The sequence below is a fragment of the Pyrgilauda ruficollis genome, unplaced genomic scaffold, assembly GCF_017590135.1.
Source record: "Pyrgilauda ruficollis isolate IOZ18807 unplaced genomic scaffold, ASM1759013v1 scaffold144, whole genome shotgun sequence".
Classification (NCBI taxonomy): domain Eukaryota; kingdom Metazoa; phylum Chordata; class Aves; order Passeriformes; family Passeridae; genus Pyrgilauda; species Pyrgilauda ruficollis.
The window spans coordinates 447,696-474,981 of record NW_024512988.1 but is presented as its reverse complement, the minus strand read 5'-3'; the positions used below and the strand labels follow the sequence as shown (position 1 = coordinate 474,981).

The following is a 27,286-nucleotide window of genomic DNA, read 5'->3' as shown; positions in this document are numbered from 1 at the left end:
GACATTTTGAAGAGACTCTTTACAGTCTGTGATAAGAAAATAATTCAGAATAAAACAATTTGCAAGTTACAGAGAGAGCTTAATAGCAGCTGTCCAAAGCAACCTCCAGTTACCAGATTAATTAGTGAGAAGCTGCCCAGAAATGTTGGCAGTTCATGTTAAAAATGAACAGCTGACAGGTTTGGTCCAACTTGGAAGAGATCTGAATGCTGCAGGAAAACAATACAGAATATAAACTGTTCCACCCACAAAGAAAGTAAAACACAGATGCAGTGTGTCCCCTCCCTTGTCCAAGAGTCTCTCAAGTGCCTGCTGGACCTTCCAGCCTCCAAATTCCTGCTGGAGGATCCTCTCAGGCCCAGATCACCCACAGCACACTTGCCTGCTTGACACAATGAGCTCCCAAGAAATTCCAGTCCTTGGGGTTTTCCTCAACCCAAGGGACAACTTCAAATCTTCTTAGCAAACAGGCACTTAGTCAGGAAAGGGTTTCCTTTTTATTACAGAAATGGAGGATCAGGTAGGTGGCACTCCTGGCACTGGAGATGTTGCACTTTTGCTGTACAGGTGCACAGAGAGCAGACACCCAGCTGAGAGGGGACAGGGGCACTGCTGGTGGCACAAGCCCGTGTGACACTAACTGTGCCACTCCTCTGACAGCACTGCACGGGATCCAACAGACAGGGGACACACAGCACTTCTAGCTTTTACTCTAGAGGTAAAGTGTCATCTTTTTCACAGCATTTAGTCTCTATAGTTCACTTTTGTGACTGGTTTTCTTCTGGAACAAAGCCAGGTAACACAGTGAGAGAAGAATCCCAGCACGTCCCGAGGTGCTGCTGCTCCGTGAGCTGAGCAGGGAGGTAGAGGCCATGGATGTTCTCTTCAGATGGAGCACGGAGAAGGTCCTTGTGCTAATTAACTCTGGTGCCCAGAGCCTGTCCCTGGCACCCAGACACTGCAGGGATCAGCAGGAGAGGCAGCACAGATCGAGGCTCGTCCAGCAGCTGCACCTGAACCACGTTTTCTTGGCATCTGGAACAGAAAGGCACCTCCAATTAGCACTAATTAGCTCAGTCCTGCTCTGGGGTGGATGTGCAGTGCAGCACAGTCCTGAGCTGGTCTGGCTGTTTTCATAGTCACGAGCAACATCTTTCAGGGAATGGTTGAGAGGAATTTCCCTCAGCTGGGAACTCAGATTCCATTATTTGCACCCTTTTATTTGGTTAATCCTGGAATCAGCACGTTCCAGAACTCAGATTCCATTATTTGCACCCTTTTATTTGGTTAATCCTGGAATCAGCATGTTCCAGAGGAACACAGCTCGAGGGGAGCTGTGCAGGAGTCAATCACTCAGCTGTGCACACCCCTCTTTCAAGGTGTTTCTTCAGAAATTACACCTTCTCCAAACAGTCCAAATGGTTTCCCAAAAGAAGGAGACAGAAAGGAATGAGACAGAAAATCACACCACTGGAATTGGTGGAAAACATGGAATGTTTTGGGTTGGAAGCAACCTTAAAGATCATCTTGTTCCATCCACCCACCAGCCAAAAGGGTGACATGAATGAAAATTCCTTTTCTTAAGCTCTGCCACCAACTTAGAGGGGAATTTTTCTTTTTTGAGCATTAAAACACTGTAGGATCCAATTGTAGGATCCATTGTAGGATCCAATTTCAGGATCCACTGTAGGATCCAATTACAGGATCCAATTGTAGAATCCATTGTAGGATCCAATTGCAGGATCTATTGTAGGATCTAATTACAGGATTCAATTGTAGGATCCACTGTAGGATCCACTGTAGGATCCATTGTAGGATCCAATTGTAGAATCCACTGTAGGATCCACTGTAGGATCCATTGTAGGATCCAATTACAGGATCCACTGTAGGATCCATTGTAGGATCCAATTACAGGATCCACTGTAGGATCCATTGTAGGATCCAATTACAGGATCCACTGTAGGATCCATTGTAGGATCCAATTACAGGATCCACTGTAGGATCCACTGTAGGATCCAATTACAGGATCCACTGTAGGATCCATTGTAGGATCCACTGTAGGATCCACTGTAGGATCCATTGCCGGATCCACTGTAGGATCCATTGTAGATTCCAATTCTCTGGCAATCAGTATGTTCTATAAAAGGGGAAACCCCACCTACAGCCACCAGCACTTCTGAGGCACACTCAGCAGCTGCTGGAAGGCAGAGCAGGCAGTGCAGCAGAGGGCTCCAGCTCACCTCCTCACATGACAAGGCAGGACAATCCCATGCAGCCCTGGTTCCCATCCTCGCTGCTGTTGAGCTTCTTCATCCGGTACTGCCGGATCTCCCTCACCAGGGTGTAAAAAGCATCTTCCACACCCTGAATGCAAACACAAGGTCAGGTATTTTCTTCCCTGAAGCTTTTGAAATCACCGATCTGTCCATCCCAGAGCCCCTTAGTGGATTTGAAAGACACAATTCTGCAGGAAGAGCAGCACCCAACTGACCCCGTGGTTCCTACGAGGAGGAATCCCACAGGGATGTCCCAGCCTGACTCCTCCTGGGATAACAACCCCTAAAGTAAACATGGAAAACTGTATCTCAGGGAGGTTCCATGCAGGAAACCGGCTACTCCTTGCCTAATTTGAGAATTCTTAGAATTCAGCTCTTGAGGATTTTCTGGCTGCTGCTCAATAATGGCACCTTCCCTGCTCTGTTCCCCTGGACAAGCCCACGTGGCCAAGGAGGCTCTGGAGAAGCCCATGAGTCCAGTCTGGGGAATTCTGTCTGCAATCATAATCAGCTAATTGGCTTTCATTAAGGAGCCAAGAGAACCCAGCAGGTCTGGGGTGAGCGAGCTCAGCCTCTGACAGGCCCAGGGGGAGCAGCTGAAACTCTGCTGCTCCTCCTGCCAACACTGAACGCTGCTGAAATTGGCTGGAATCAAAACTTTAACATCACTTGAAGCAGTAGAAAGTAGCTGGGTTTCTTTTTCTTCTGTGTGTTTTGTGAGATTTTACAATAAGTTTTTTATTTATTATAGTTAAAATGTGGTTTTTATTTAAGACGTAAGTATTATTTTTTAGGAATTATTTTGCAGGTATTTGTTTCTTGTTGGGAGGTTTTTTATGGTTTTGGAGGTTCATTAAGAGGGGGTTTTGGTGGCTGCATTTGAATGCTTTGATAGTAAAGGTGAATTTTAACTTTTTTTGGGGCATGTGTTATTTTTTTCTCCTTATGTAATTTTCCACAAAACCACTGTAGGTCTCTTTATCTCTGCATTTACTGGTTTTAGTTATGTTTATTATTTTGAGGGGGTTTTTTTCCCTAGTTTGTTTTTAAGTTTTATTTAATAATTTCAGGGGAACTGAAATTTTTTTATTCCCTGTTATTTATCAGCATAACCCACTTGAAAGGAAGTCAGGCTGAGTCTGAAGTGATTCCTGCACTGGCCCAGCCCAGAACTCTTTCAAGCTAAGAGTGAGCGGGGAAATAAAAGCAAAAAACTGTAAAGGGATTGAAAAAAATGCTTCTCCTGTAAATAAGGCAAAAGCACATGGCAAAATGTCCTTGCTGCATTTCCCAGGAAGAAGTCAGGCCTGGGGGAGCCCCTCACCTGTCTCGTTTTTGCAGAGGTCTCTATGAAGGGGATTCCGTAGCTTTTTGCCAGTTCTTGGGCCTGTTTTGTGTCCACTGTTCTCGTGGGCAGATCACACTTGTTCCCCACCAGCACCATGGGCACATCATCTGAGTCCTTCACTCTCTTGATCTGTTCTCTTTAGGAAGACAAATTATAAAAAAAAAAATAAATTAGGAAGTATTTTCTAATAGTAAAACTGGTTTAGTTCAGTATTCAAACAACCTTGTGCCACAAAAACACATTAAAGGTGAGCAGGGCCTCAGGGGTCAGCAGGATGGCCAAGCACTTTGTACACTTCATTTTCTGTCCATGGATAACCCCACTCTGGATTTCTCACCCATTTCCTCAGAGATGACATTCTGTAGCTGCAAATGGCATCTGGTTCACAGAATCCCAGAACAGCTGGGCATGGGAGGGCCCTCTGGAGATCACCAGCCCAACCCCTCTGCCAAGGCAAGATCTCCTGGAACAGGTACCACATCCTGGAGGGTTTGGAACGTGTCCAGGGAGACTCCACAACTCCCTGGCAGCTGCTCCAGGGCTCTGCCACCCTCCTAGAAAGTTTTTCCTCATGTTGAGGTGGAACTTCTTGTGGTTTAGTTTATGGCCACTGCTCCTTGTCCTGTCCCTGGGCACCATGGAAAAGAGTCTGACACTGTTTTCTTGGCACTCCTTGGAGATATTTATATGGATTGATTAAAAAAAAAATCTGGATAAAAATCATTTGTCTTAACTGACTAAAGGTGGTGGTGAGGCCCTGGCACAGGCTGCCCCTGGATCCCTGGCAGTGTCCAAGGCCAGGCTGGAAGGGGCTGGGAGCAGCCTGGGGTGGGGAAGGTGTCCCTGCCATGGCAGGGGGTGGAATGGATGGGCTTTAAAGTCTCTTCCAACCCACCCCGTTGTGATTCCATGCAGTGGCACAGAACAGTGGCAAAACTTCCTGACAGAAGTGGGAGATCCAATCTTTGTTCCCGAGCCTTCACCGAGGCACCTCAGTGCCTCATTCAGGCAGTGTCCCTGCCCCTGGGGCAGCCCAGCTGTACCTGTAGAGGTTGATGTCGGCGAAGGATTTGCTGTTGTTGATGGCGAAGACGCAGAGGAAGCCCTCTCCTGTCCTCATGTACTGGTCCCTCATGGCGCTGTACTCCTCCTGCCCCGCCGTGTCCAGGATGTCCAGCAGGCACGTCTCGCCATCGATCACCACCTGCTTGCGGTACGAGTCCTGCAACACAGGGCACTGCCAGTGAGCCCGGCACGGCTCCTGCCACCCGGGGCACGGGTGAAACGTAAAAATAATCACAAAAACGCAGGAGGAGCTTTGCCAGCTGTTCTGCAGAAGCTGTGGCTGCCTCTGGATCCCTGGAAGTGTCCAAGGCCAGGCTGGACAGGGCTGGGAGCAGCCTGGGATGGTGGAAAGTGTCCCTGGCATGGCAGAGGTGGAACCAGATGAGCTTTAAGGACCTTTCTAACCCAAACCAGTCTGAACCTTGTGATTCTCATCCGTCTCTGATGAAAAACTACCACTATCTAAAACTACAGTATTTTAAATATTACCCAAATTATCCCATTTTAAATGAGACTCTAAGCCCTGCCATCCTTTGTTACAAAACACAGAACTCACGTTGCTTTAAAGGAATTCCTCTACAGGAGAAGAAAATGAAAGACAATCACAAACAGCCTCCCTGCGAGCGGAGCCTCCGCCCTGCACAGCCCCGTGCCGGCCTTTCTGCTCGCCTGTGGCTGCCGTGGGAGCCCGAGGCAGAACGGGGCAGGAGCCGCTCCCAGAGCCCCGGGCCGGGCCGGGCTGCGGGGCCCTGGCGGCGGATGCGCTCCCGGCCCCGGGCAGCGCCCTCGGCCCGGCGGAGCTTCCCCCGCGCCCCGCGGCCCCAGCCCGCAGCGGCCCCGCGCACCTCGATGGTGGGGTCGTACTCGTCCACGAAGTGGTTCTGGATGAGCTGGATGGTCAGCGCGCTCTTGCCCACGCCGCCGGCGCCCACCACCGGACACGGGAGGGACACGGGAGGGACACGGGAGAGACACGGCGGCAGCGGCACCGAGCCCGAAGCTCTAAACCGGGAACGGCACCGGCGCCGCATCCCGGAGCTTTCAAGGGGGAACGGCACCGGGCCCAGATCCCGGGGTCTAGAGGGGGAACCCAACCCACACCCTGTGGGTTTTAAACCGGGAACGACGTCGAGCTCTCGGGATTTGAGAAGGGTTCAAGCCAAGCTTTGCGCTTTCGGAAAGCTGCTAGTGAACAGCTGGAGCTGGCGGTTCTGGGTCAGGGGCTGCACTGCGAGCATCCTGCACCCGGAGCAGTTTTCGAGCATCCTGCACCCGCAGCAGTTTTTGTTTTAAGTGACCACAATCCCAAGAGGAAGGGGAGGCTCAGATGCCCCGGGAGGGAGCAGGAACAGGAAAATGGAATTGCAGCAGCGGGATCAGAGCACAGCCCTGCTGAGCCTGCTGCAAACACACCCCGCCAAGGAACAGAGCCGAGCAGGGGAGGGCAGAGCACAAACGGGGGTTGGACACTAATTAGAAGTGATGTAATTCGTAACCAATGAATGTGGCTGTAGGGGTAAAAAAAAAAAAAAAAAAAAAAAAAAAAGAAAAACCAAACAAAAAAATTAACCAAAATAATAAAATAAAATAAAACCAAAACAAAACAAACCCAAACCAAACCACAGTACTGCCCTCTATTCCAAAAAGTAACTCCTGATCTTTTTGGTTAAAGTAATACTTAGACCAATCATTCAGTTTTCTTGCTTGATAAAGTGTGACTGGGGAAATGGAGGGAGGGGGGCAGGGGAGGGAAAAAAAAACCAAAACAAAAAATGGGACACGGCGGGACACGGGAGGGACACGGGAGGGACACGGGAGAGACACGGCGGCAGCGGCACCGAGCCCGAAGCTCTAAACCGGGAACGGCACCGGCGCCGCATCCCGGAGCTTTCAAGGGGGAACGGCACCGGGCCCAGATCCCGGGGTCTAGAGGGGGAACCCAACCCACACCCTGTGGGTTTTAAACCGGGAACGACGTCGAGCTCTCGGGATTTGAGAAGGGTTTAAGCCAAGCTTTGCGCTTTCGGAAAGCTGCTAGTGAACAGCTGGAGCTGGCGGTTCTGGGTCAGGGGCTGCACTGCGAGCATCCTGCACCCGGAGCAGTTTTCGTTTTAAGTGACCACAATCCCAAGAGGAAGGGGAGGCTCAGATGCCCCGGGAGGGAGCAGGAACAGGAAAATGGAATTGCAGCAGCGGGATCAGAGCACAGCCCTGCTGAGCCTGCTGCAAACACACCCCGCCAAGGAACAGAGCCGAGCAGGGGAGGGCAGAGCACAAACGGGGGTTGGACACTAATTAGAAGTGATGTAATTCATAACCAATGAATGTGGCTGTTATAATGTATAAATAGTGTAGGGTTGGTGATGGGGCCTGCCGGGGGAACTCCCTGCTTTGTGAAAACTGGAAAAAAACACAGAAATCCCTCAGGGTGGTGTGAGAATTGGAGGCACCAGGACGGAGCCTGTGATGGGGACAACAGAGGTCTAGCACAGCTCCCAGTGAGGAAAGAAGAGGCTGAGCACAACGAGGCTTTTTTCAAAATCAGTAAAACTTTATTCTATTTCCATTCTTTGCCATTAACAGAAAAAAAAATTGGAGAAAGCAATGTTTTGTTTTACAAAGATAATGCATCTCCCAGAGAAGAAAACCCTAAATTGAGAATACAAAAAAAAAAAAGCACACAGACATCAACTAGTCACCTTGATGAAAGTCTCAATACAGCTATGGAAAGCCTAAGTATTTATTCTCTTACAGTACACTGGGTGCCGGCTGCAAAAAGAACAAAAAAAATGTATCCACTTCAGGCACAACTTCTTTCTTTTTAAATTTAAATCAGTAAAAGAAACTGGGTTTAGAAGCTGCAGTGTTCTAAGCAGCAGCAGATTTGTGCATTGTTTTAAATATATTTAAATTACCACACTGATGGCACACCTCAGCCTTATGAAATTCTGCACTGTCTGTTCCAGAACACTACAAAATCCACCGACCCTGGGAGAGACTTGCACTGAGCTCTAAGGACTGGCTAAAGGAGTCAAGTTAAATGAACTAGGAAAACACTGTAACATTTGGCCATCAACTCAAGGTATCTGAATGTTTGTGGAGATCTGATAAAAACAGAACTTATTCCACCCTCACATGTTCCTCAGAATTTGAGCAGAGTGAGCTGAAGTGAGTCTTCCCTTCCACTTGGGAAGGAAGATAATGCAACTGAGCACTAAGGCATAATAAACCTTGGCCAAAAACAAGGATAAAGCATAATAACTGTAGTGCAGAATTCCACAAGGTCTGCCCGAGCAGAGCTGTCTATGTTTACTCACAGAGGCAATGGAGATTGCAGTTACCAGTTGCGTTAAATGCACCATTCAAAACAAGCTTCTAAAATGTGATACTATAAGGCGCCACCTTAAAGTTCTCCAGAATGCAACTGTGCAGAAATTTAAAATGGTTTCATAAATTTAATTTTAAACATAACATGAGAAGGTGTTAAAACTGGTGGAATAGCTTCTGAGAATTTGGAGGAAGGGGTGAACAGGGAGATATTCAGTACCCTTCGGCAGCCCCACCGCACGGCCCAACGTCGCCGTGGGGTTGGGATCAGTCTATAACACCAGCCTGGCGGATCTTTCTCTCTGCACCAAATCCCTGCAAGGAAAACAAAACACACTTTTAGCTCCAGCATCACACAATCATGAAATCATTTAGGCTGGAAAAGGACTTTAAAATCATCAAGTCCAACCGTGAACCTGGCACTGCCACTGGGCTTTGAGGCAGAGCCTGGTTTGTTCCACCCAAGCAGCTCCCTTCTAATCAGTCATGTTTGTCTTCAGAAACAGAGACGGCAATAAAACAGGTTCTCTGGGGTGTTCTTTGTAGTCCAAAATAAACAGAGATTCCAAACACTTTTCTCCTGCTTATCAAGGAGTGCCAGAACGTCGTGTGAAAGCCATGTCTAGGTAAACAGACTTAATTTGCTACCTCTGAGGTTCATAAATGAAGAGCAAACTATGACAGCCAAAACAAACCATGACAGAAAGGCTCCAACACAGGCAGCAGTGGGTTGCTTCTCTCCTGTGTGCTCTTCTGAAAGCACAGCACACAGCACTGACACAGGAGACAGCACTGACATGGCACAGGGCACAGCACTGGCACAGGGCACAGCACTGGGCACAGGGCACAGCACTGGGCACAGGGCACAGCACTGGGCACAGGGCACAGCACTGGCACGGCACAGGGCACAGCACTGGGCACAGGGCACAGCACTGGGCACAGGGCACAGCACTGGGCACAGGGCACAGCCCCATGCACAAACACAACCCACCCTCACACAGCACAGCTCTCTACAGAGCCCAGGCCCCCGACAGAGGCAGCAGTGTGCTCCCCTGGGCAGGCAGGCCCTGCAGGGCTGCTGCCCTGTGTCTGTACCTTTGAGTTGTCGGGGCCCCGGGGCTGGCGGAGCACCGTGAGCCGCGGGGCGTTGGCATCGTCCAGGTTGATGCTCTTTAAACGGTTCACGAGTCTATCGGGACGCGGAGCAGCCACGGCCTTGGCGCCTTCGCTGCAAGAGAGCACACACAGGGCAGGGTCACCCCCGAGCTGGGCAAGGCACCCCAAGCTTTCACAGGCCTTGAACACAATCACTTATTGTACAGGATTGATGCTGTGTGACAGCAGAGCCGGCTGATGGCCTGGCCCTGCCCCAAACCTTGCTGTCCACACTGGATTCTGCACTAGCAGGAGCTCAGTGATCTCCAGAGGGTGTTCTTTAGGGAGCAGAGGTCTTGTGTTTACTCTCATGCACACCTAACCAGTGTATCCTACATTTGTACTGCCCAGAGAAGCCGTGGCTGCCCCATCCCCGGCAATCTCCAAGGCCAGGCTGGATGGGGCTTGGAGCAACCTGGGATAGTGGCAGATGTCCCTGATGGATTTTTAGGTTCCCTTACATGCAACCCATTCTATGATTATGTGATTCAACTGCAATAATAAAGGTTTGCAAGTTGCCATCATATCATGCCAGAGCATCAACATCTCTGAAGATGATTGGAACACAATTTTGAGACAAAAAGATTAGCTTTCTGTTACTACTGAAGTGCTATCTCATGCTTAAACAAAATAGAAATTATGCAGTCTTCTTCAAGTGCGTATATAGTTAAAAAAATGCCAGGCCAAAAAGAAGAATCTCTAAAAGATGAGTTTTCTACTTAAAAATTAAAGCTGCTCTTCAAGAAGGAGGTGGCAGCACTGTGGAGTGTGCTGGCCAAAGGCCAGCATCCCCACAGGAAAGCCATCAGTTTCCTCATCATTAACTTCCACTTGCAAGCCTGTATCCAAATTCCTCCTACAGGGGGAGTTTAAGAATAGGTTTAAAAAGAGAACAAGCCATCTGTAATTAGGAAGAGCTGGGAGTGCTGCTGCTGCCTGCTCTGGATCCCCTGGAAGAGCTGGGAGCTCTCAGGTGCGGCTGTCCCTGGAGGCAGCTGGAACCCAGAGCTCCTGCTGCAGGAACATCCAGCTCAGGCAGACCCAGCCTGCAGGGCTCTGCTGGGATGCAGACACTGTGCCAGGGTCACTCCCTTCAATCCCAAAGCCTCACCAGACACGCCACACGTTACAGGCACTGCATTTTCCTGTGCGCTGGTTCAGGATTACTGAGAACTCCACTTCATCCCCAGCCTGGAGCTCCACACCATCCTGGACTTCTTTGACATGGAAGAAGAGCTTTTTGCTGTCACCAACTTCATAGTTAATGAAACCAAACTGAAAAGCAACACATCACAAGGTTATTAATTTGCTCTGCATCCAGACAAATGCAGTAACTTACTCATCATTGTAGTTTAACTACTTTTAAATAAAACTTCAAAATTGTAGTGTCTAATAGAAGTGGAAATGCAATTTCTGCAGTGATAAGAACATTCTGTCTGAAAACAACACTTCTGGAAATCCAGGCACTCTTCCTGGCACTGTAAAGTCACATTTAAATCCTAAAGTCTATAGAACAAGTTCTGAAAACTGCCCCCAAGTGCTGGCAGCTGTATTAAGCAGAGAAGAGCAGTGGCCCAAGCTCTGACACTCCACCCTGAAGTTACACAGCAGCAATCACTCAATTTTTGGCCTGTCACTGGGATAAGAAGCCATTTACTTCTATTTTCCATTCTACTCATGTATAAGCCAGGAATACTCATCCAGCCTCTCAATAAAAGACTGGAGATTAGTGCTGCAAGGTATATGTAAAAACAGAAAGCATTTGTAGCATTTAACTTTTTAATCATTCCAAGATGCAACGAGGGCAAAGATCAGCCTTTGCATTTCAGGTGAGCTGTAATCACTGAATGTTTAATGCTGTGAAGAAGCTTCTTCCAGAAGCAAAGTACATGCGTGTTTTGTTTGTTTTTCTGAACACTTTTTAAACACTCTGTGTAGCAGAAACCAGTTAGAGTAATTTCTAGGACATCTCAAAGCCAATTCTTCAGAATTATCTGCTGCCCAGCAGTTCTGATGTTTCAGCACCAAACCAGGCTTTGAGCCCACCTTCACTCAAGGGTCTGGCATAACCTGGGTTACCACACCAGTTCCCTAGAGCTGAGTCCCGAGCCATCTGTTTGGGCACAGCTCCCTGAGCTGCAGTGCTGAAGTGTTCTGAGTTGCCCTGTGCCAGCTGGAGCAGTGGTTTCCCACCACCATGGCCCTGGTGCCCAGAGTCACTCACCTGGTCCTTGACGCACTCCACGGTGGCCCTGCGGAACGGGGTGATGTTCACAGCCATCGTCTGCCCGTTCTGACCCAGCACACACAGCTGGAACTTTACTGTCTCCCCCTTCTGCAGACAGTCACCCTTGTTTGCCATGCCAACAATTCCAAAAGGATAGACCTCTCCTTTCATCTCACCTAGGGGAAAAAGTATGAGACAGAACTGAGAGACCTTTGCCACCTGATGTCAGATTTCCAACATTATGAATCAGCTTAGCTGGGTGGATACAGTTTGTAGTGTGAATAAAATCCTCAACAGTTCTTTTTACAGTGCATTCAACTTGTGTATTTGTGAGAACAATAATTAATTAGAAGGAACCAAGCTTACCATCCTCCATGACTTCAATCATGCCCTGGTACTCTGTCTGTGTGGGATCTACACTCCTCAAGGGACGAATTACTTTACCAGAGTAAACAGTTGGATCAGCTTCTTCAGTGATACCATTCACTGAAAGAGACAGAGAATAGAGGAATAGGATGCTTTAATCATAGTTTATTTTAAAACTGATTTAAATAAGTCATTCCTATTGGCCAGCAGTCAACATCTTGCACTACATGACACCAAATCAAAATCACTCTGACATACCACACATGGAAGTAGAAAAATTTTTCTCAAGAAACTTAAAAGTCAGGAAACTTGAAAATCAAATCGAAGTGTTTCCTTCCTTTCTCTTCCACATCCCCTACTCATGTTAATTATCCAATAATCTTGAAAGCATTTCCCCCCAGCCCCAATCCTTAATACCCTCCCCCATCTGCCCTGCTCGTGCAATGTTTTCCCCTGTGAGGTACAGCACAATTAGCGCAGGAACTGATCTGGCCAGTTCTGCCACTCAGCCTCTCCCCAGAACCCCCAAGTGAGGAGGGCTGAGGACACCAAAGGTCCACAGAATTGCTACTGAGCACAGAACTGTTGGCCTGTGCTTGTCTGTTCTCTGCAAACACAGGCAGCAGCTTTCAGGGACCCAGTGACCACCCCACACTGAGCATCTTCTTGCTCTCAGCTCCAATTGTAAATGGATCATTAACAAACTTTAGCCCCCAGCATGTGCCAAGAGGCCCTGCAGACAGAAAACACCAGGTAGAGCCTTACCTGCATGTGTTTTGTTTACTTTCTCTGCACTAACTTTGTTTCCTTTGCCTTTTGACAAGCTGTATTCCACAGTGTCTCCAAGTTCCAGGCTATCGATATCACCACAATATTCACTACAGGAACAGAATGATAAAGTCATATTTACAGACAATACTGATGCTCACCCAACACCCACATCAGTTATCAGAAATTATTTAAATCCCTCATCAAGTTCACAAGGAATCTCCATTCAGGAAAATGAAGCATTTCAAATACATAACACAACTGGATTTCTTGACCTGGGAATCAGAGGCACAAAACACCAGGACTGCTGACTAAGAGAAAAGTCTGAACCAGTTCAGCAGAGATGATAAATAAAACTGTAGATATTTAAGCATATATAAAAATTATATAAATATATATAAGTGTGTGTAAAGTGCAAATGGGTTCAACACTCAACCCAACAAAACTCCACGCCCTCCCACTGCCCCCAAACAGACACATAATCAAATAATAAAACTGTCAGTCACCTGTAGTGGAAGAAGATCTCCTTATCATGATTGGCTGTTTCAATAAACCCAAAGTTATCTTTCAGGGCTGCCACATATCCCAAGAGCCTCTTGGAGCTGTAGTTGCGTCCCAGCATCCTGACAGAAACAGCCGTCTGCAGCCCGGTTCTCTTCACCTCACACACACAGAACTCAACCTGGTGGAGACATGGCCAGCAATGCCAGACAGAAAGAGGCAAAGAAAACCAAACACGTTCAATACCAGACAGAAAAATGCAAAGAAAACCAAACATGTTCAATACCAGATAGAAAAATGCAGAGAAAACCAAACACATTCAATACCAGACAGAAAAATGCAAAGAAAACCATGATCATCAAAAAACCCCCAAACCATAACTACATCTGTCATTGACATTTCCTACATCCCAGGGAGCAGCACCACACCTGGGACACCTGCAAGGCAGGCCAGCCCCCAGCACTCAGCTTTTCACCCCTGAAACATGAGAACCTTTCTGCCCTCTCCCTACACTGCTCACCCCGGCCCACAGTGGGATGTGCCTCACTTCACTCCTTGTTTCAGTTTTCAGAGACAATAACCAGTAACTAGAATGGCTCCTGAGGGTTTTGTTGCTCTTCCTGATCTCCAGGCTTTTTCCCTTTCCATTGTCTCTCAGGCTAATATGCTTATGAAGGAATATTCTCCTCCTTCAATATCTATCTTAAGTCTCTATGCTAATTAATCTCCTCTTGACAAGCAGTGTCCACTTAGTGGTAAAAATTCTTTGTTTAAAAAGCATCATTTACACTGTAAGACACTATTTCCATCTATGTATCACCAAGCTGGAGGGTATTTTTTACTTACAGAAAATTGACTCATTTAAACACAACATTCCAGGTGATACCACACAGATGCCTTGTCCCCCATTTGTTCCAAGTACAGGCAAAGAGAAGCTCACACCCCAGAACAGCATTTCCCAATAGTACACTTAATTCCCTTACCTTATCTCCTATCTGGGGATTAGTAGATCCTTCCACATCCTTGGCCTGGTAAGGAATGGTCAGTTTTACTCCACAGTCATCATACACAATTATTCCATCCTCAGCTTCCTGAAAACAAGAGGTCAGAATTCAGCAATCAGTGCCTCTTTAGGAACAGTTTCCTACACACAGTTCAAGCACTGCTCACTGGAGTCTCAGTGGTTTTACAAAAACACTCAAACTCTGCTCAAAATCACAACCAAACTCTGGGTAAGGAGCTTTAAATGATGCCAGACAGTATTTTAAAAGGCAATGAAGTATTGCCACCAGTTCTAGGAAGCATTTATTGGAACTTTTAAGTATTCTGGCATTGCTTAAAACAGCAGAACAAAAACAGGAAGAGACTCTTCCCATGAAACTTTAATAATTCTATCTAGAATCTTGTGTACTGAGAGGTAAAAAGAAACTCCTCATCGATTTCCTGGAAATTATCCTCAATAACAATATGACTGTTAAAGATTATTAACCATACTTTTATTAACTTGTTCAGAGCAATTAATTTTCACTGACTGCTCTCATCAGCTGTAGTTCACATCTATACAGAACGAACAGTGCTTCAAACCCAGCTGAACTAGAGATTTTAAGGAAGCAGCCTCAGCCTGCAATGGCAGGAATGCAGAAGAGCAGCATTACCTTCTCTTTGCCTTTATTTGGGCTAGTGGCTTTGGCTGGAGTGGCTTCTTTGTCTATAGTGCCCACAAAGCGATGCTCTGACTGGGTGTGGAAGGAAACCGTGCCCTTGGGGAGCTTTTTAATCCTGATGGCATGGTTCCTTTGGGCAGACAGCATATCCTGGAAAAAAAAATCCATCAGGTTATTGACACACTGTGCATAATTTCCTTAACTGCTGAGATGTTAGAGGAGTTTAAATGCCACTTACAGGAACGACGGTGAACTCTACTTCATCTGAAATATGGAGCTGATTTCCATCCATGATCTCACTGAAGTGGAAGAACATCCGAGCATCCCTGTCCACACACTTAATGAAGCCAAAGCCATCCCTCATTGCTGCAATCACACCCTGCAACAGCCAAACCAACAATTACAGTTTAATCCCTGGTATGTGACACCTGTCCAGCTGCTCCACATGTCAAGAGTGGGTAGAAAGGCCTGAACCCTGGGAAAACCTGGTTTAAGGAATGTCCCTCCTTGCAAACCCTGGTGCTCATGGCCCTGGTCTACCTGAAAGTTCTCCCCACCTCATTCCTGAAGTCAACTCGAGATAAAGAGTGAAATGGAGAATATTAATTCAAGAACTGAAGTTAAAGAACCTGCCAGTACAGGGAACACAATGGGGCAGCTCTGCAAACACTGTATCATCCATAGGAGCATATTAAACACATACTAAAAGTACAACCATCTATAAAACCAGGAAATAAAACCAGTGTTCAGAGGAAAGTTTAAGAGAAAAACCATCAGATTTCCAGTCACAAATGAAGGAATTATAAAGAAGCTGTTAAACAAGACTCCCATTCCCGTGGGTGTGTTTTGGGAACACACTCCCATGTGACACAGGAGTTTAGTGGCCTTCCTGATAACCACTTGAAATGGAATGCTGAGTGATAAACAGAATATACTGACAAAAACACAAACACTAGTACCAGATGCTGCCAGAATTAAGGTAGAATTCGTTTAGCAAGGCTCAGGACAAGCTCAAAGGATCTGAATGACAGTGCAAAGTTCCTTTCACCTTTAGGAACATTTTTCTCTTAAACAGTTTTCACAAGCTCCAGCAAAACAACCAACCTTCCTAGAAGCTGCCAGCACCTATCACACCCACGACAGCTGAACTCAGGCAGGCAGGTGGATGTAGCCAGAGCAGAAATAAAAGAAGTCCACAGGATAGAAACCCAAAATCTCAAAGGATGAAATCAAAACTCAGGGTTTTGTAAAGCCAAAGGACAATAATTCACAGCACACTGATGTGACAACACCGTAATTGAACTTCAAATTGCAAAGGAAAGCAAAGTTACAGTCTAGCTGGAACAGAACCAACATTCCAAGTCACAGGAATGAAAGATATTCTGTAATGCTCATTAGCACATCCATCGTAGTCCCTGTAATCCACAAAGAGTTTCTTATACTGAGAGAACTCTGCTCTTTACCGTCCTTCTGCTTGACCCTCAGACAGAGAATGGCCGAAAAACTTGAAATACAAAAGCTGCTCAGAGTCCCTCCTCCAATAATTTACACTTTTCACTACCTGAACCAGGGTAGTCCCAGAGTCTCCAGTTTTCCAAAGGAAGATGAGTAGTTACCTCTTTAGACTCAAGTATGTGAATTTTAAGCTGTCAGTTCAAGACTACATTACTTCTGTCTGCTACAACCAGCCAATCCCATCCAAGAGGGCCAGTTAAGGTCTAATTTCCTAATATAATTTCACTTAAATGTTAAAAAGTAGTTAAGACTTTATTCTTCTAAGGCAAAGAGAGAGAGCATTAATTCTGAATTTTCTGCTTTGCTTGCACTGCAGGTCTGAGAGCTGGATTTCAGAGCAGGCAATGGAAGACACGAGTGATTTTTGTACCTATTGTAGAAGACAGCCCCCAACTCATGTATTACTTTCACTTCCCCTCAAGAATCAGAAATGTTCAAGGATGATACTTGCCATTTCTCTGGTTTCATTAGTAAACTGGAAAGTGTTGGGGAGAACCTCAATGTTGGTGGCTCGCTCCAGTTTGTCGCGCCTGTCCGTGGAAATGTTGAACCGAACGTGGTCACTCTCCAGCAAGGTCACCTTGGATTTTGTGTCCTTGTCCCCAAAGGGAAGCTCCTTAGGAATCACAAAGTCCACTTTGATGCGGCCGGGTAATGGATCACTCTGGGGACAGAAACCCAAGGGAAAGCTGAGTTCAGCTGCAGGGCTCAGCACAGCTGCCAACAGCACTGGGGTTCCTGCCAAGTCCTGCTGGACTCAGGCTCTGCTCCATTTCCACCACTCCTCATCTGGAACTTGCCCAGTGCAAGGTGGCTTTTGGAGCTGTTGGTTGGCTTGAAGGTTTTTTAAGCCCCAGCCATGTCCTGCTGAAGGAATTTTCTCTATTTCAAGAATGAAGTTTATAACCATACTCACAACACTCCTAAAATGCAGACTCTTTCTCACTAAGTCTTCAAAACACCCCAAACCTTCCCCCATTAACAGAGACTCCCCTAAAACCTTAGTGGAAGTGCTCATGAACACTCCTCCAGTCAAACATTACAGCCCAAAAGCCTCATTAACTGTTAATGCCCACAAGAATCCATAGATCTGGCTTATCCCAGCAAATATTTTTCCCTTTTCCCCCACTGTTTTACTTTAAGGATATGTCTAACCCCACAAAAATGTATAGCAAGTATTTGAAACAATAAAGTATTTGAAACATTAAACACACACTCCATCATGTACTGCTACCCTAACTCTTCCTCTTTGGATTTGAAATTAAGAAAAAGAGTAAATCTTAATTCTGACATGATACTTATGCAACAAACAGGTACTGGGAAATGGGAACAAATGTTTCCAGTTATTGACTAGAATTCAATATAATCAAACCAGCACTACACAGATTTGACTACTGAAACTCACCTGGTTTTTGCTGGGTACTTTTGGAATTACTTTGGTTACAGTTCCTTCAAAATGTTCAATGCTGATATCTTCAAAAATGACAGTTCCTTGAGGCAGCAGTCTAACATCTGTTGCAACTTCTTTACCCTAAGAACACAAAATCAGTCAAACACAGAAAGAAAAGAGAGAAAGTAACAGACATTTCCCAATAAACCTCAATGATCCTCCTCCCCCCTTTTTACAGCTGGGGAAAGCAGAGAGCTGTGCAGTTATTCCCTAGGACCTTTGCTTCCGTTTTACTGGATTTCGTCTTACATTTCTGTCTTTGATTGTAAACTCCACATCATCACCAGGCTGTAAGGTTTCTAGGTCACCTTTAAATTCACTATAATGAAAGAATATCTCCTTCACGACATCACCTCTCTCAATAAATCCAAAGGCTTCCTGTCAAGAGAAAAGAAGTGTTTAATTGTCCATTATTGGAACATACCAATAAATCATCTGACATGTTCTGTTAAACACAAAACAATCTCTGAATCCCAGCACAGCACTTACAGGTGTACACAGCTGACTGCCACAAGAAATATACAAACAGAAATAAACAGAACTTTCTTTGAAAGATGAGCTGTTTAAACCATTTCACACAATTTACACATGCAGCCCAAGCTGTTAACAGCTCTAAACAACTTAAATATTACTCTGGACAGCACTCTTCAAAACAGCATTTCATTTTCAAATGAAACTTAAAACACTTACTTTCATGGCACAGACTACTCCTTGACAGCGGGCTTGTTTCTTTTTTAATAGCATAATGTTACGAGCACTTACAGCACCAGTACTAGACAAAAACAAAAAAAAACCCAATCTGTAAACACAAAACTAAAACAATAAATAAGATTTTATTTCATATAATAGTTCTAATAGGTATAAATTCTGTCTGACTACTAAAACAAACTATGAAGCCAGAAAAGCAATATCAACTTACTGTTTATTTGTATCAATTATAAAGTTTATTTTATCTCCTGTTTCCAGCTGCACATTTCCTTCAACATCTTCTGGGGTGTAAGTCAGGTAAAATACTTCCTGTAAATTAACATTAACTAAAGTTACTCTATTTGCAGAATAGTTGTTTCAAAGAAAGATTAACACAATTGTAATACCAATATCTGCTTAATTTAGTGAGAAAATCAACAATAATAAACATGGCATGCAAAACATTATTTTTCTGTCGTGCTGTTTTGATGAATATGTAACAAGCAGCTTAAGTTGAAAGGCTTTGTACATGACCATCTTTAAAGGCCAATTTCTAAAGATTAGAAGTTCAAGATAAGGATACATGAACTTCATCAAGTTTAAAAGAGAACTATTTGGTTCTAGGAAGTTCTCCACAGATATAAGCAAGCAAACTGTCTAAAAAACATTACTTTTGTAGTAATTACCAAAGCATGCTTTTTTTTTTTTGGCCAAAAACTGCACAGTTCAGTGCAGTGCCAATTGTCTACATTAAACTGCTGTTTTTATTTTTTTTTGTTTGTTTTTTTTTTTTTTCATAGACCACAGTGATGGACCAGTGAAGAGTTCAAGTAAAATACGCAAGCTTTACCCCATTACGTTCGTAGCAAACACTCCCTGTTGGACTTTGACCCGGGGCAGCTGGAGATTTACTCTCTAAATTGTGAGGAACAGCACACACAACCTACCAGTCAAAAAAAAAAAAAAAAATCCATTGCTAGTCATTTCAGGAGTGGCATTGTTGTACACAAAATGAATCTCAGTATCCTCTACTACACACTCAGCAGGGAATGCCACACTGCAACTTTTCAATCTCACAGAACCCCTCTTGGCTCTAAGAAGTGTTTGGAGCCAAGTAAGAGCTCAAACTGAACCTCTGAATTTTTACCAGAGCACACTGAAATGTATTTCAGTGTAACTATACTGGAGGTAGTTACTATCCATGCTCAATTAACCCAGTTTTCTGTACTGGAGTAAAAGAATGGCAATTATGCAGGTATAGAAAACAGGCACTAACTTGTCCATTTATTCGTTCTTCAGGTAATATTTCTGGCTTTATCTTCACCAATTTAATAGCAATGGGTTTTCCAGTTCGGCGGTCAGAAGACACTTCAAACTCAACATCATCTGCAAGACAAGCAAACATTGCAATGATGCTGTCAGAGCTCTGGATGGGATTGGGGTTTTTTACAAAAATCACTACACGGCTGAGTTTAATTCACTGCTGTAGCCAAACATTTTGCAAAAATTTTCTGGTTATTCTGCTTACTATCTCCTGTTGCCAATAAACTATTCTGGTGTAATTCCACAGCAATTCCCTCCCCCTGCCTTGCTTGCTGCACAGCAGACTCCACTCTGAAGTTCACACAACACAACAAAGGCCATGAAACAGTTTAGAAGCTTCAGTCTCATGGTAATTATCAGCACGAAGTTGCAGCCTCTTCATGTGAAAAACACCTGGCCATCCTCAAACTAACTCTAACCAAAGAAACAGGGAGCACAAGAGGTAAATTCTCCCACAGTCTGAGTACTTGCCTCCATCACAGCTAGACAAGTTTGACCTAACAAGGTCCTTTTTCCTTTCTTTCTCCACAAGTTTGTACCACAAGCTGCACAAAGTGCTGAGAAGGGCTCCCACCACGAGCAATGAATTATTCAAGGCAGTTTCTTTACATTATCAGTGAAAAAGAAGAGGTTGTGGGGGGAGAAGAAGTGCTCTAAAAAGTGGTTTGATTCTTACTACTTTTTTTTCTTTTGGTTCCTTTTAATAAAATTTTCTTTATACCCTTTTAAAATTTTAAACCGACTTTACCTTTCTCCTAATCCTATCTCACAGCAAGAAATAAATACCTTAATAACTAACCAACACTGAAGCTCACCACACTCACCAGCGCATTAACGAGGAAATATCAAAATTAGCAAAAACTGAAATTAACAAACCAAAAGCACTACACCCAGATCAGCAGAGGGTATTTTCTGACAGGTGCCAAAGCTCAGGTACCTCCTACTTTGAGCTCCTGCAGGTTGCCGTTGTACTGGGAGCAGTGGAAGAAGAGCCGGGCCTGCCGCTCCGAGCACTGGATGAAGCCGTACGAGGTCAGCAGCTTCTCGATGACCCCGGTCTCGCGCAGCGCTGCCGAAGTACCATTGGGGTACCCGTTGTGTCCATTGTTGTGGAGCAGGTTTGGATCAAAGCTCATCTGGGCCACACAAAGCAAAGAACAATACTGAGCATCAGCTTCCTTCCTTCACATCCTGTCCCAGATTGCCAAGCAGACTTTACATTTTCCATTTCAGGGGAGGCTCCTGCCTTCCTTAGCAAACATCCGTCTTTCCAAACCAAGACACATCCCCACAACACAGTAAGAGCTTGTGTAGTTACTGACACGTTCCTAAAATGTGTTTAAGAACGTTCCTAAAATGTGTTTTAAAACTACCAAGAGTTGAGCTTCTTTAACACAGTAATCCTTAGAATTTGTACAGGCAACATGTTTATAAAACAAGCCAGAACTGTAACACCAAAACAAAGCTTGCTTAGAACAAAACAGACTTCTGGCATTTTTCAAGTATTACACCTCAAAGTACTCCCACGTTCACTGTTTCACACCAGAGCCTGAAAATATCTGAAGTATCTGCTCTTCCAAATTAAACAGGTGATTAGGGAACTGCAACAGTTCTGAATCAACACAATTAGGTTCAAATCCCTACATAGTTTCTCTCTAGTTCATGTGCTCAGTCTTTCATACTAAAATACGCTATTAAGTAATTAAACAGTTTTGTACAGTTATGGAATTAATAACCAGAATTTAACATTCCTCTGGCATAGAAGCTCAAGTGCTAGAAAGACACAGAAAATTTGAAAATAGCACTAAAGCTGTAAAGAACTCCTAAATTAACTGACATCTATTAAAACATTTTATTTTATGGGGCATTTTTTTCCTTTCAAGTTACAAATCCACCCTTCAACCATTCCCAATCCCTTTACCAACTCATTGGCTTTTCTGATGTACAAGTCTCCTTTCTAAAGCAGGGCACTTGGACTTGGTTAGCAATTAAATCAGATGAAAAGTATTATACCTCACTAAACTGCAATTCAAGAGAGAAAACTGAAGCAACTCTCTTCCCTCCAAACAGTCAATATGCATCTTAAAATATACAGGATTATTTGTTAGTTTCCAGATGTTTTAATTTGGAAACAGAGTGAGATCATATCGGTTCTCTGCTTTCTTGCTGTAACAAGCAGAGATTAAAAATTACTCAGCAATGTGTTTAGTGGTGATAAGAGACACCTGAGGAACTTGTAAAAGGGTCATGTTTCTCACTCTAACACAGCCAGTGAGTTACTCAATGTATCAGAAGGCACAGCATTCTTACTCTGCTGTTTGGAAATCAGTTTAAAGGTGATCAAAGAGCACCAAAAAAACACCTGCTGTGAAGTTCTTGAGCAGAAATCTTTGGTCTTGGAGACTGACATTAAAAAAATAAATTGGAAACAAGCACACAAAGTAAAGATTGACAGTATTTTGACCTCCAAGAGGAGGAGTTCTTCTCCCCACTTCTGCTTCAGACCCACATGGGGTAGATGAAGAAAAACCAAGGAACAGAAGGTGGGGGAGTGATTTGAGGGGGCAAAAGGATCCCAGGACACTGTGCAATGGTCTCCATCCCACAGCACTGGTCAGCACTTCCACAGTACACTGTTACCACCCAAGGCTCTTTAAGAATTCACTGAGCTGCTAAATCTGCTGGAATATCGTTTCTGTAACTGCTTATTTCCTTGCTCTACATCTTACTTTTCTTTCACTTAAAAACTAGTAACAATCTCTTAATTTCAACCAATGCTGCCCTTTTATTCTTACCTGACCAACCTGCACTAAGTGACATAAATCAATACCCTTAACATGTTCAAGTCATGAAATACTGCCATGCCAGAAAATAATGAATCAGAAACAAGACCCTGTTAGAGACACACAGAGCTCCAGCCCATCCCTCCCCAAAGGCCTCTTGCCAACAAAGGCAGCCATGGCTTTGTCCAGCTGAGTCCTGAGACCTCCAAGGACAGAGGTTCCACCACCTTTCTGGGGTAACTGTTGCCTCAACAAAGTTCTCTTTTCCCTCCTGTCCAGCCTAAGCTGCTCAAACGACAAAAGCCACAGCAGTCACATCTTTTTTATGCACTGGATTATGTTTGAAGGACACATTTCTCTGAGTATTTAACAAAAGGCACTTGATAAAGCTGCTAAGATTTACTGACTAGTTCCTGTCAGCATCATGCCAAGATGACAATCCTCATCTTTTGAGGAAGGTAACCCCAGGACACACCACACCAGAAAATGTCTTGTGGGAACACAACAGCTGAAGTGTTTTAGGCTATCCTAGAGTTTGAAATACTTTTCAAAAATAAACTGGTCCTGCAAGTAGGGTGGCTGGGAGAAGAGAAAATGATATGTTATTATACCTTCTCCCAGGAGAATTACAGGCCAGAGCATTAACCCATTCCAGAAGCTGGAATGAGCCTGCCAAAGGCTTCTGTGAGTCACCAAATGGCCACCTCACCTCTGACACAGGGGAAGCAACAAGCAGACACCCTGCCCCAAACATGAACTAAAGTTACATCAGAGAGAGAAAATGACAAAAATCTAGCTTAAAATTTAGCTCAGAACAGCCTCTGTTAGGGTTAGAAAGCCACAGTGCTTCACCTCCTGCTCAGACTATCACGGCATGACATCATTTGAACAGTGTGAGTTTAAAGGAGCATTAGCAGCACAGCACAAAGAACTCCTCATCAGTCCTCTAAAGCCTGACAACTTCAGTTCAAACAAAGATTCCTCAGGTGGCATTAAAACTTCCTGTATAAAGATACTATAAAGTATCAGCAGCTTTTCCAGATAATTGTCTAATTCCTACATCTTATAACAGGAATATGAACTATTAACCCAATCAAAAGAAAAAAAAAATACCTGCACTATAAGATTAAAATACTAAAGAGAAATTATTTGAGAAAAGGGATTGGAACCACAAACCTACTGTTACTAGAAGAGAAAAACAACAATAATCAGCTCTCAAGGGCTACAAGTGTTGTTAAATAGAACCACATAGCAGCTACTATGAATTCACCAAAATATATGAACATAACAGCAAAGAGTCATGAAACCACTGAATGGTTTGGAGGGAAGGGACCTTAAATATCATCCTGTTCCACCCCCTGGCATGGGCAGGGACACCTTCCACCATCCCACATTGCCCCAAGCCCTGCCCAGCCTGGCTTTGGACACTTCCCAGGATGGGGCAGCCACAGCTGCTCTGGGCACCCTGTGCCAGAGCTTCACTATTAAATTAATTTATTATCAAGAACTATTAAAAAACCCTAACCAACCCCACCCCCTTCTGTTAAAAACTTAGTAAGAACCAAGCTCAAAACCACACATATCACTCTTTCTCCACCATGTGCACCAACCTCGCAGTGATATTCAAATATTGCACTTTCAGTAGTATTTGCCGATTCTTCTGTTTCAGCACAAGTTTCTAAGGATGAAGACTGCTATTGTTTTAAAAAAGGGAACAAAAGGAAGAGAGACAAAAAGAGAAAGAAAAAGATAGCAAAAGAAGGTGATCTATCAAGCTCTAGAGAATACAAGTGCTGCTGCCCTGGGCAGTTTCACTACAGCACTGGAGAAAACAAAGACTACTATAGCAGCGTTGGGACGTGCTCTTTTGAAGCTGTTGAGTAGGCACAAACTTCTTGTTTCAGATCAAGCCTTGTATCTTCTTCAGTGTAAGTTGCCTCTTCTTTGGTCTTGAGTTGTTACAATGTGGTATACTTATATTCTTTTCCTGATCTGAACTTGAAGCAGCAGTTTCAGGTGGTAAATTCTGTTCTGTTCCACTTCATACTGGAGAAAGGAGAAAGACACACACTAAGTATCACTTTGAAGGAAATTCTCATCAAATCACAGAATGGATTGGTTTGCATGGGGCCTTAAAGACCATCTACTTCAAAAACCCCTTGCACATCAGTTCTAGCTCTTAATAACGACAGGAACATTTCCTCTAACTTAATACAGTAGGTTTAATCCATGTTAAAAAAAGCTGTTTTACAGACATCTTTGGCATTCCACTTCCAGTTTTGTTTTGCAAAAGACTGGCTGACTCCAATCCAGTGAGATGGTATTTCCAATTCTGAACTTTTCAGACAGACTTAGGCATCTCAAGGAAGGTCCCAGTGTGTACCATTAAATCTCAACTTCGTTTTGACCATTAGTTTTGATCCATCAGCAAACTTCAGTCCTCCCATCACTAACTTTATATGGGTGCTCATATAAATTATGCTATAATTTAATAAGTGCTCACACAGATCCTCAGAGGAGCAATAGGATGTACATATGCATGGGAATTAAAATTTCCTGATTACTTCTGCTCCAAAGGTTAAGGACTAGTGATACCTGAAACACGCTTAGAATTGTATAAAAATTAACAAACGTCTCAATTATGGGTACAGACACTGCATGTAAAATAACACAGAGCTGGACTTATGAAACAGTTTTTGTAAAATGTTGATTCCATGTGATGTATTTGTGTAGCTAACACCAGGAGAAGCCTTTCTGCACCAGTTACTAGTTAGCAATTAATTCCCTCCTAAAAGAGTGCCATTTTGTCTTTTCATGAGAAAAGCAGGTTCAGCAAACTGCCACCTACCACACAAAACATAACCTTACAGACATAGAGAGCCTTCCTTGAGAAGAAATCAAGTTTTGAGTTTGTTGCTTACTCAGTAGATAGGGAAAAAAAAAAAAGGGAGGATATTTTTGTGGACAAAAGCGGGTGAGAAACAACAGAGCCCTGACCTCACAGATACACTGGCAGTTCTGCAGTCGTGTGAAGGTATGAAGCATCAGAGCACAACTCTTCCCCAAATCATTCCACAAGTCCCACCCCAAAAGAGAAAAAATATGGACAGAGCCTCTTTCTCCAGTGTAGCAGGAAAGTGAATTTCACAACTTATACCGAGCTTTGAACTCCCTCTGGTGATTTGAAAGAATCATTTTAAGTGACTGAAACCTGAATGCAAAGACACTTCCAAGTCTCACCCTCACCCCAGTGAAAATGCGGAGTGAAGGCAGCTACTGCAAGGACCCCAAATGTGCAAACTCATCTCCAGTCTTACAGAAGTTTGTATTTCAGGGATTTTCCCAGCTGAAGCATCCCCTTCAACCACCACTGAGAATTTCCAGCTGAAATGAGTTTTCCTATCAAGCACATGTGAAATAGATTAAATAAACTGGGTGAGGGCTGCTCAAATCTGGTGTAAAAGGTTTGCACTGAAAGATTTCAGTATAAAATATTATAAATTAGAAGACACAAGGCTGTTGCAAAGATAACAGTATCACTGCTTTTCCCTCACCTCAGCATTACACTGGGGCAACTGTTACCACAATCTTCCAGGACAGCTGTATTTTGGGGCAGCATTTCAGCTCTCAAATGAGCACACTGCATCCCAGGAACTGCACAGACACACTTGGAATCTTCTCACGTACTTCTCTCTCATTTAATTAGACTGGTATTATTAGAGCTCTCCTAGAGATGTAACTCTTATCATATTGCATTTATCACTTCTTGGCCATAAAATACATCACTTTTTCATTTAATAATCAAAACACTTCATCTGATAAAATAAGACTAAAGCTAATTTTATCAGTTGTGGAGTAAAGGCATAAACATTTCCATTAAAACCCAGTCTGATTTGATAACAAGATGGGTTTACTACACTTAAGTTCTTAAAAAAAAAAAAAAAGCTCATCATGCAAGCAAAACTCAAGCAAAAAGAAATCTCACTGTGCTCATCTGCCTCAAATTCCTTACTTTTTAATTCAGCTACTATAAATACTCCTCCAAATGGTAAACACCCTGAGCAGCTGCCCAGCCCCCAAGTCTCAGTGCCTTCTGCATTTGTGTATTTACAGCTGAAAGGCTTAATGCAAAGACAGGGAAGAGCTGGGCCCTGCTCCTGAGGCCTCTCCTGTGCAGATCCTGCTAAATGACAGCGGGTCACATGAAGCTGCTCACAGCCAGAATCACCCACAGAGCCCCACATGGAACCTGCCCGATGAGAGCATTGTTCTGCTTCTCATTTTCTTCACAAAAAGAGGCAACTGCAAGGACATGCACTCTGTGGATCAGAGCACGTGCTTCCAGAAACAGCCCTCTATGACGTGACCGAGGTACAATTTGATGAAGATAAGGCTTCGTCTTATCAACACAGATCCGTGGAGATCAGGCTCCTCCATCTCTTTTCAGATGGATATTGGAAAGCAGCACTGAGCTCTCGGGCACCCCAGCCAGTACGTGACAGCTATGAGACAAGCCACCACCACAGCAGTGAAGTCCTTTCCAGGTCAGAAAAAATATGTATATGGGGGAAAAAGAATTAAAGAACTACCAAGGACATCTGTAAAGAATGTATGGAGAAAAAAAAAACCTTAAAAAGTCGTCAAAAGAAATATCCGGATTTTTTAAAGGTTCTGCGGTGCGGAGACGAGCCCCGCGCCGGGTATCGGTGCGGACAGCAGAGAACCGGCCCCGGACCGCCGGAGCCGCCCAGGCCCGGTCCCTGCCGCGGCCCCGCTCGCTGCGCTGCACCAAGATGGAGGCGGCGGAGCGAGGGGCGGCCGCGCCGAGGGG

The 27,286-nt window shown here is 44.4% G+C and overlaps 2 protein-coding genes across 4 annotated transcripts in view; both read right to left on the bottom strand.

Moving 5' to 3' along the window:
• On the bottom strand, window positions 1-5,720 carry NRAS (NRAS proto-oncogene, GTPase). Its single transcript, XM_041460502.1, has 5 exons — window positions 5,535-5,720; window positions 4,668-4,846; window positions 3,601-3,760; window positions 2,241-2,364; window positions 1-1,035 (listed from the first exon to the last, which is right to left on the bottom strand). The coding sequence occupies exons 1-4, from the start codon at window positions 5,718-5,720 to the stop codon at window positions 2,245-2,247; spliced, it is 645 nt and encodes a 214-aa protein (XP_041316436.1). The 3' UTR covers window positions 1-1,035; window positions 2,241-2,244.
• Window positions 5,721-7,219: 1,499 nt separating this feature from the next.
• The window catches only part of CSDE1 (cold shock domain containing E1), a 20,320-nt gene continuing 253 nt past the window's right edge, over window positions 7,220-27,286 (bottom strand). Inside the window, exons 2-20 of one of the 3 annotated variants that reach the window (XM_041460546.1) lie at window positions 24,066-24,501; window positions 20,610-20,808; window positions 19,626-19,735; window positions 19,200-19,292; window positions 18,582-18,679; window positions 18,353-18,434; window positions 17,912-18,040; window positions 17,618-17,743; window positions 16,664-16,876; window positions 14,936-15,076; window positions 14,689-14,847; window positions 14,017-14,124; window positions 13,039-13,214; window positions 12,530-12,642; window positions 11,765-11,884; window positions 11,396-11,574; window positions 10,283-10,446; window positions 9,112-9,244; window positions 7,220-8,331 (exon numbers count right to left, since the gene is read on the bottom strand). In XM_041460546.1, coding sequence (XP_041316480.1) covers window positions 8,284-8,331; window positions 9,112-9,244; window positions 10,283-10,446; window positions 11,396-11,574; window positions 11,765-11,884; window positions 12,530-12,642; window positions 13,039-13,214; window positions 14,017-14,124; window positions 14,689-14,847; window positions 14,936-15,076; window positions 16,664-16,876; window positions 17,618-17,743; window positions 17,912-18,040; window positions 18,353-18,434; window positions 18,582-18,679; window positions 19,200-19,292; window positions 19,626-19,735; window positions 20,610-20,808 — 2,391 coding nt within the window. In that variant the 5' untranslated portion in view covers window positions 24,066-24,501 and the 3' untranslated portion in view covers window positions 7,220-8,283. The remainder of the gene's footprint in view (window positions 8,332-9,111; window positions 9,245-10,282; window positions 10,447-11,395; window positions 11,575-11,764; window positions 11,885-12,529; window positions 12,643-13,038; window positions 13,215-14,016; window positions 14,125-14,688; window positions 14,848-14,935; window positions 15,077-16,663; window positions 16,877-17,617; window positions 17,744-17,911; window positions 18,041-18,352; window positions 18,435-18,581; window positions 18,680-19,199; window positions 19,293-19,625; window positions 19,736-20,609; window positions 20,809-24,065; window positions 24,502-27,286) is intronic. The other 2 variants (XM_041460549.1, XM_041460548.1) reach the window with 2 other exon arrangements.